Genomic DNA, 8587 nt, shown 5'->3' on the forward strand with positions numbered 1-8587 from the left:
GGGGAAGGATCTGGGGCCCCGCTGCACCCCTGCGGCCATGCTGCCAGAGTTACGCATATTGGGGTGGCCCTGCAGCACTGAGTGGACATCACCCCTTTCTTGCCCCTTTGCCCAGACCATGGGGTGCAAACAATCCCTGTCTGGAGGGGAGCAACCACGGCCTTTGACCCCACAGATGGGGAAGGGGTATAAGGGAGGTTGCTGGTTCCCACAGGATCATGGCACAGAGGCAGGACTGTGTGCCTGCCCACCTTTTCATGGTGCCTTAGTGCCTTCAGGGGGCAGGTACCTGTGACACTGAGCCCACGCTCAGCACTGCTAATAAGCCGCTCCCTCCCTGTCCACCCTGTCCCATCCCATCCCACCCCACCTGTGCTATCCCATTCTATCCCATCCACCCCATCCTTTCCTGTCCCACCCATGGCCAGTGGCCATGGCACAGCCCAGGGGACCCTTGCTCACTCAGGTGCTCTGTATCTCGCACCAGTCCCCACCATCTCAGTAAAGCCTGCTGTGACACCAGGGCTGCCCCGGCTATTGGGGCTTGGCGGGATGCGGCCCACAAGGCACCCCTTTGGGCGGCCACCTCGGGGCTGAGGAGCTCGTACAGGGACAGTGGGGACAGGCAGTGGCTCAGGGGACATCCGTAGGCAGCTGAGGCTCACCTGGCTGGGCTGCAGCTGGAACGGAGCAAGCCACAGGGACTCACATGCATTTACACACGTCCCCTGAGCCGCTGCTGCCGCCACATGGGCTCCACTCCTTGAGGCCTGGCAGTGCCCCAGCCCGGTTTTGGTGACTTTGCCGCCGTCGCCGCTCTCCTCGTGGGGCAGGGGCCGTCCCAGGTGACACTGCCGTGCCAGGGAGAGTCCCGGTCCCACGCGTAACACGTCCCCTCAGGTGCCTCTCCCGCGCCCGACGGGCGGGGCGCGAAGTTTGGCGGTGACGTCAGGGGCGGGGCGGGGCGGGGCGCCCCGGGGGGCGGTCCCCAGCGGTCCCGCCCCTCCTCCCGCCCCCCCCCCCCCCCCCCCCCAATTTGCCGCGCCGGGCGCGCGGGGCCGCGCCGCGACGGACCGACGGCTCGGCTCGGCTCGGCTCGGCTCGGCTCGGCTCGGCACCGGCCCCGCGCGAGAGGGAGGAGCGCAGGGCCCCCCCCCTCCGGGCCGCGGCCCCGCTTTGCGGTCGGAGAGACGTGCAGGTGAGCGCGGCGCCGCGCCGGGACAGTCCCGGGCTGAGCCCAGCCGTGTCGCTCCGTGCCGTGGACGAGGGGGGCCGGGCCCGGGGTGGGGGCGTTACTGGGATTTGGCACTTATTGGCCCGGGGCTGCCCCCCAGCCCCGGTGGAGCGGGGCACCTCGGCGGGGTCGTGCCGCTTCGTGTGCGCCCCGACGGCCGCCCGCTGCTTCACCGCCCCCGCCGCCACCCCGTTTCCCGCTGGACCCCGAGCCTCGACGGGCGCCACGGGGCACGGCGCGATACCGGAGACCCCCCCCCACCCCGCGCCTGCCCCCTCGCTCCCCCGGGTCGCTCCTGTCCCGGTGCCGCCCCCGCGTCCGGCGCGGAGCCCGGAGATCCGGGCTGGCCCCGTGGGGGGAGGTGATCCCGGGGACTGCCGCACCCCCACCGCCGAACATCCCCTCCCGGGCCGGTCCCTTGCCCCTCTCTCCCGCAGCCTGCTCCCTTCCCGCTGCCGCATCACTACGAGCCGGCCACGGCTGAAACCTCTCCTGCGGTGCAGGGCCCGGGCTGCACCTCCGCACCCCCCCGGGGCTGGGGGGCGGCGGGCACCGGCCCGGCGGGAATTGGGGCTCCCCCAGCCCTGCCTCTGCTCCAGCCCGGGCCGCTCCTGCAGGCACCGCGGGGCTAGCGCAGCCCCTCTACCTGCCGCTGCCTGCCTGCTGCCTGCTCTAGCAAATTTGGGTTCATCTCGGCCCGGTTGCGTTTATGCCTCTCCCCGGTACATTCTTCCCCCGGGCTGCGGGGGTGGGGGAGGCGGGATAGCAGCGGGGACTCCCCCCATGGACACGTCCAGGGCGGCTGCAGGTGGAAGCAGAGCTGGAAACGGAGCCCCGTCCGGTGGCACCCCACGCCTGGGGCAGAGCCGGGACTCGGGGGGGCTCAGGGGGCCCACTAGCGAGGGCTGCGCGGCTGCGTCATCCCTCCGTGCCATCCGCACCCGGCCACCCACTTCCCTGCTATTGTCTTACACCCGCTGTTGCTTCTGCTCCCAAATTAGATGCTTTGGGGGGGTGGTCTGGCTGCACACAGGTGCCAGCGCAGCACCCAGCCTCTCCCCCCCAGCACCCCAGGGAGGGAGCACTCACCCCTTCACCCACCCCTTGCCTGGGTGCCCCTCCCACTGCAGGGGTGCTCTCACCTGTGGGGTGCAGGTGCTGGCCTTGTTGTGGGGCTGGGTGCCAACCTCCCTTGTGGGGTACCCCAGGCATGCTGAGCCTCCCCTGAGCCAGCCTGGGGCAGGGGAGGGTGCTGGTGCTCAGCATCGGCAGGATGGATCCCTGCTAAACCAACAGGAAATAATTTTAAGAGCACAGATTAGCTGACTGCTGTCAGAGACAGCAATAAAATCATGATATATCATCCCGCCCGGGTCCCCTTCCTGGCTAATCCTGGCATCGCACCGCTGGTGCTGGCAGCCTTCCCACCCGCCTGCAGGCCAGCCCTGCCTCTGCTGGCCCGCAGCACAGAGCCCGCAGCCACACCAGCGGCTGCCAGGACAGCCCTCGTCCCCCTTGGCTGGGCAGTGGCATAGCATGCTGGCAACAGGGACTCAGAGGTGCCAGGCAGGGCATGTTTGCTGGGGTGGCTGTTGGGATGAGCCAAGCGTGGGCTGGAAGGTCTCACCCGGTCTGCGGCATGGGGAAAGGCGTCCCATGGGTGCTCTGCTTCTCTTTTGGGAGTGGACGCACCCTGGGCGGGATGGGGAATGGTGCTCTTGCCTGGTATGGGTTTTCTGAGCAGGAGGGTGCCCGGGTGCACCCATCCTGCAGGCATCACTCAGGCAGGCACAGAGGCAGGTCAGCCCTGAGGGATGGAGGCAGGGAGGCCCCGTTCCCCAGGTCAGTGCACCCACGTCTCACCCAGATTTGGGGTCAATCACCCCAGGGAGCTTAGGTGCATTTCCTGGGTGCTGTGGGCAGGACCACCTTCCTCCTGTGGCCTGCATAGTAGGGACAGAGCCATGCACCCACAGGTGGGTCGGGTGCTGCCCGTCCCTGCCCCCTCCAAAGGATGTGCTGCTTTCTGCATCTCCAGCTCCCATTGCCATAGCAACAGGCTCAGTGCTTGGGTACCCGAGATGCCGGCTCCCGCATCCCACACTGCCATCCTGCCCGCAGCCCTTGCCACTGGGCCCTGGGCGCTGCTGGCATGGTATGACGAGGCCAACATGTTGCAGCATGGTGTTTTGGGAGCTTTAGCACCAGGTGATGTGTGCCTCCAGCGTCGTGCCAGCATCTCATCGTGGGGTCCTCCTTGGGCCCACCCAAAAGGGCTGCGGGGCCTGGGAGCCCTTTCTCCTAAGCTGTCAGAAAATAACATCAGTTGAAACTTCCTCCTGGTAATGGAGTGGGAAAAGGGAAAAAATCACTTTATGGGACCAATTTTTTGCTGGGAAGCTTCCAAGAAGGGTCTGGTTTCGAAAGGTTCCTGGCAAGAAAGCAAGGGGCAAAACATGCCACCACATGCCAGGGCTGGTGTTCTGCCTGCTGCTGGTGGCAGGAGGGCTGGCGCCGCTGAACCGTGGTGCCCACCTGCCTGGTGTTGAAGTGGGACTGTCAGGGCTGGTAAGGGTTGGGGTGCTGAGGCTGGTGTAACTCGCTGCACATGTGATGGTGTGCAATGATGCTCAGCCTGGGAAAGCCCCAGCTACAGAAATGTCACCGCGGGGCAAAACTGGGTTGAGAAATGGGAAAGGGTCTGTTTGCCTCTGCTTGCCTCCCCAGCGGGTGCTCCAGGCTTCTGTGCTAGCCCTGGCTACTTAACAAATCATTAATGATCCGCAAACAAGAGCCGGAGGAGCTGGCCTGTGGCTGTGCCAGTAGTCTGAGCCCAGGCAGAGGGGCCAGATGCTGCAGGGATGGACACAGATTGTGGGGCTGGGCAGGTGGTGGCTTGTGGCACCCAGGGAGCATGAGCAGCTACCATGGTTTTACATTAATTAATGTGGCTTGGGGGGGGGGCCTGGCACGGCCCTAGGGGGGCCAGTGGTGCCGGGGTGCTCACCGCCTCTCCCTGCCCTGCCAGCACCGGGCCCTGCGATGCCGTTTGGCTGCGTGACACTGGGAGACAAGAAAGATTATAACCAGCCGTCTGAGGTGACCGACAGATATGACCTGGGCCAGGTCATCAAAACGTGAGTTGGTGCCTCCCTGGCCCCAGGGGTGCCCTGGGCTGAGAGGCAGCACAAAGCTGCCCATGGGGGCTTTCGGGGTGCCAGTCCGCAGCTGGGACAGGCAGGGCATATTTTGGGGTGGCTGTTCCTTAACTAATCCCTCTTGCTGGCGGGTGCATGGGGGTGTTCACTGCCAGCTCCAAGGAGGGCAACAAGGGTTCCCTGCTGCTGCCAGCTGCAGCCAGGCGGCTCCCTGTATTCCTTCCTCCTCCCCGCAAGATCTGTGGGGATTGCAGCAATTCTGCACAAACCTGGCTCCACCAAGTGCTCCGGGAAGAAGAAGGGTTCTGCTCCAGCAAAGGAAAGGGCAGATGTCATCTGAGGGCGAGCGGAGCACTGCTGCTTCCCCCCAACTTTTATTGCCGTGCTGGGGGACCCATTAGGAAGCATTCCACAAAATTAAGCCCCCAGACCTGCTGAGAGCAGTTTGACCCCAAATCACGTGCCAGAAATTTTTCCATCACCCTCTGAAACACCAGGACCACTTGGCCGTGGGTCACACCTGGCAGGGTAATGCTAGGTGGCAGCGGGGACCTTTTCAGGTGCTCTCAGAGCTTTACCCCAGCCTCTGGGCAGCCTTTCCCAAGGCCCATGGGTCCCAGGGAAGTGGCCAGGAGGATTTTGGCATGGCTAGAGGGGTTGGAAAGCCAAAGACTTTGCCAGAGCGGTGCTTAGTGCCTCCCTTGTGGGCCCCCCCCCAGCTCCCACCTGGCCGATGGGCTCGAGCACCATTAATAATAGAACAGAAATATTGCAGCATCCCCAGGCAAACGGCGCATCTTCCCTTCTTTCTTCCTGACCGCAGCACTCACATCGATGTCGGGGTGTGCTGTTTTTCTGCCTTGGCACAGGTGGCTTCATGGCGGGTCCTACCCCGGCTGCCATAGGGAGGGGGCTTTTTAGTCTGTAAATTTTCCCCCTTCCCTATCAATTTGCTCATTCCATATTGATTCCTTCTCCATATTGATTCCTTCTCACTGCCCCCTTTTTTCCCCGTCTGCTCCAGAGAGGTTTTTAGCTGCACCTGCCTTCCATCCCTGTGGCATCTCCCCTCCTGCTGGATGGGGGGGATGCTGGTGGGCCTGGGGACCACCTGAGTGCCCCAAGCTTGGTGGTCCTTGCGGGGGTGATGGCTGTGGGTGCCCTTCCAGGGAAGAGTTCTGTGAAATCTTCCGGGCCAAGGAGAAGACGACAGGGAAGCTGTACACCTGTAAGAAGTTTCTGAAGCGGGATGGGCGGAAAGTGCGGAAGGCGGCCAAAAACGAGATCATCATCCTCAAAATGTGAGTGCAGGACTGGGGGGCTCCCATGCCGCTGGGCAAAACGAGGAGCCCCTGCTCACCCCCCATCACTCCACAGGGTGAAGCACCCCAACATCCTGCAACTGGTGGATGTCTACATCACCCGCAAGGAGTATTTTATCTTCCTGGAGCTGTAAGTTTGTGGGGTATGGGGGGGCCTGGCTGGGGGTGCCTCCGCCGGTGGGTCTTGGCAGAGCTGCTGTTGGCAGGGCTACTGGCCGGGAGGTCTTCGACTGGATCCTGGACCAGGGTTACTATTCAGAGAAGGACACCAGCAACGTCATCCGGCAGGTGCTGGAAGCCGTCGCCTACCTGCACTCGCTCAAGATTGTCCACAGGAACCTCAAGGTGGGTGGGGGGTGTGGGAGAACCCGTGGGTGCTGGTGTGCCCCCCGCCCCGGTGCTCACGGCCCCTGTGCTGGCAGCTGGAGAACCTGGTGTACTATAACCGCCTGAAGAACTCCAAGATTGTCATAAGCGACTTCCACCTGGCCAAGCTGGAGAATGGGCTCATCAAGGAGCCCTGCGGCACCCCCGAGTACCTGGGTGGGTGAGAACCAGCTGGGCCGGCGCATGGGGTGGGTGGTGCTGCCAGGGTCCCAGCAGATCCCTGATGCTCCCCGCCACCCTGGGGACTGGTCCGGGGACTCCCATCAGGTCCCTCCTGATGGTCACGGGTGCTCCTGGCAGGTCCTTCCTCCTCCTCCCCATCACCTGGGGGCCTGATCCTGGGTGCTCCCGGTGGGTCCCTCCCACTCCTCATCACCCCAGGGCTGATCCTGGGTACTCCTGGCAGGTTCCTGCCACTTCTGTCACCCTGGGGGCTGATGCTGGGTGCTCCTGGTGGGTCCATCCCTCTCCCCATCACCCTGGGGATGAGGGGCCAGAGGATGGGGACCCCGGGGCAGGGCCGCTTTCCTGTCCCTCACAGCTCCAGAGGTGGTGGGGCGGCAGCGGTACGGGCGGCCGGTGGACTGCTGGGCCATTGGCGTCATCATGTACATCCTGTGAGTGTGGGGCAAGGGCTGGGGCACCTGCGGGGGGCTGGGGGCCTGGGACCAGGCTAAGCTCTCTGCACCATCCCCCAGCCTCTCGGGGAACCCCCCCTTCTACGAGGAGGCAGACGAGGAAGACTACGAGAACCATGACAAGAACCTCTTCCGCAAAATCCTGGCTGGGGACTATGAGTTTGACCCACCATACTGGGATGACATCTCGCAAGCAGGTGAGCCCTGCACCAGGTAGGGGGACATGGGGTCCCACATTGTGTGTCCCCCCAGCGCTGACTTCCCCCTGCTGTGCCCCCAGCCAAGGAGCTGGTGACACGCCTGATGGAGGTGGAGCAGGACCAGCGGATCACGGCAGAGGAGGCCATCTCCCATGAGTGGTGAGGGGCAGCAGTGGTGGGTGGGGGTCGGGGGGGCTGGTGGGGGCTGCTCACCCCTCCCTGCCTCCCCAGGATCTCCGGCAATGCCGCCTCTGACAAGAACATCAAGGATGGTGTCTGTGCCCAGATTGAGAAGAACTTCGCTCGGGCCAAGTGGAAGGTGGGTGGGGGCACACCGTGCCTCAGTTTCCCCTCTCAGCCGAGCCCATTCCCCCATCACAGGGCTGTTGGCCTTGGGGATGGGGGGGTCTGCCAACCCCTGCGACCCCGCCAGCCCCCAGAAGGCACCCCTAGTGGGGAACTCCATGCCCTGGTGAGGGGCCTGTGGGCAGGGGAGAACCTGTGCCCCACGACACCCTGTCTCTGCACCCCACAGAAAGCAGTGCGAGTGACCACGCTCATGAAGCGCCTGCGGGCGCCTGAGCAGACAGAGACGACCCCGGCGTCGGCCACCACTGCCGCCTCCACTGCCGCCACGGACACTGCGGCCCCCGCGGCCCCCAGCACACCGCCTGCCGCCCCGCAGCCCCCGGCCCCCGGAACGCCGCCCGCCACCACGTGTAATGGGGACGGGGCCGCCGCCGCTGCCACCACCGCGTCCCCCTTCGAGCAGACCGGCTGAGTGGCCGCGGCCCCAGCGCCCCCCACTCTGTACATAGCCCCCGGCATGGTCGTGTGTCTCCCCCGCCTGCCCTCTTTTTCTACGTGCCCCGCCGGAGAGCCGGCCGCGGGGCAGAGCCCTGCATGGAGCCCGCCCTCCCCGGCGTCCCCCCGGCCCCTCCTGGCCCCCTCCGTGGCTTTGCCGGTCGGTCTGTCCCCACCCCGCTCTCTCAGTCTGTCCCCTGCCGCCGCCCCGCCCCCCCCCCCCCAAGGGATGCCCAGAGGTACGGGGCAGCCCCACCTTCCATCCCCGGCCGCAGGGGTGGGGGTGAACGTGGGCGTCGTGCGGGGCCTCCCGGGACACGCGTGCATGTGCGGGACCGGCGGTGGGGACGGAGGGGGGGCCCCATCAGGCAGAGCACCCCCTCTCCGTCCTGGGGTCCTGGGGGTATGTGTGTGCGTTGCAGGGGGTGAGGGAGCACGGGGGCCCCGCCCCTGCCCCGGGGGCAGCCACACAGCCCCCCCCCCCCCGCTTTGTGTGTGGAGGATCCCAAACGGACGCCCCTCGTGTCCCCCGTCCTCCCCGGACTCGGCTTCCCTCCCTCGCAGCTGCATGCCTGCAGGGCCGGCTCTGCCTGCGGCTGCCGCCAGCACTCCCCTCCCCGTGTACCTCCACGCGCTGTTTCTCTGGCAAATAAAGACCCCGCTGAGGACAAACTGAGACAGCACCAGCGCCGCCTGCCCTGTCTCTCTGTGGGGCCCTGGGTGCCGGCAGCCCACCTCCCTTCCTCCCGCGCCGGCCGGCGGCACATGGTGGGGCGGCCCAGGCAGGCTGGAGGCGACACGGCCGCCCCAGTGGTTAAAGGTCAGCGGGGGCCGGTGGCAGCTT

The 8587-nt window shown here is 65.6% G+C and overlaps 1 protein-coding gene across 1 annotated transcript; it reads left to right on the forward strand.

The window, feature by feature from the left end:
• Positions 1 to 1118: 1118 nt before the first annotated feature.
• CAMKV (CaM kinase like vesicle associated) lies at positions 1119 to 8425 on the forward strand. Its single transcript, XM_075096483.1, has 11 exons — positions 1119 to 1198; positions 4263 to 4371; positions 5562 to 5693; positions 5770 to 5844; positions 5921 to 6059; positions 6137 to 6257; positions 6643 to 6718; positions 6800 to 6936; positions 7020 to 7098; positions 7171 to 7258; positions 7475 to 8425. Exons 2-11 carry the CDS (start codon positions 4277 to 4279, stop codon positions 7718 to 7720), a joined length of 1188 nt encoding a protein of 395 aa, XP_074952584.1. The 5' UTR covers positions 1119 to 1198; positions 4263 to 4276; the 3' UTR covers positions 7721 to 8425.
• Positions 8426 to 8587: the final 162 nt, after the last annotated feature.

This window comes from Phalacrocorax aristotelis, chromosome 6 (assembly GCF_949628215.1).
Source record: "Phalacrocorax aristotelis chromosome 6, bGulAri2.1, whole genome shotgun sequence".
Lineage (NCBI taxonomy): Eukaryota > Metazoa > Chordata > Aves > Suliformes > Phalacrocoracidae > Phalacrocorax > Phalacrocorax aristotelis.

What these genes read in the sequence shown, in the direction of transcription:
- CAMKV (XM_075096483.1), top strand. Translation starts at nt 4,277, where the DNA reads ATGCCGTTTGGCTGCGTGACACTGGGAGACAAGAAAGATTATAACCAG. An exon ending in CTGGGCCAGGTCATCAAAAC is followed by an intron (nt 4,372 to 5,561) that starts GTGAGTTGGTGC and finishes GTGCCCTTCCAG; the next exon opens with GGAAGAGTTCTGTGAAATCT. An exon ending in GGCGTCATCATGTACATCCT is followed by an intron (nt 6,719 to 6,799) that starts GTGAGTGTGGGG and finishes ACCATCCCCCAG; the next exon opens with CCTCTCGGGGAACCCCCCCT.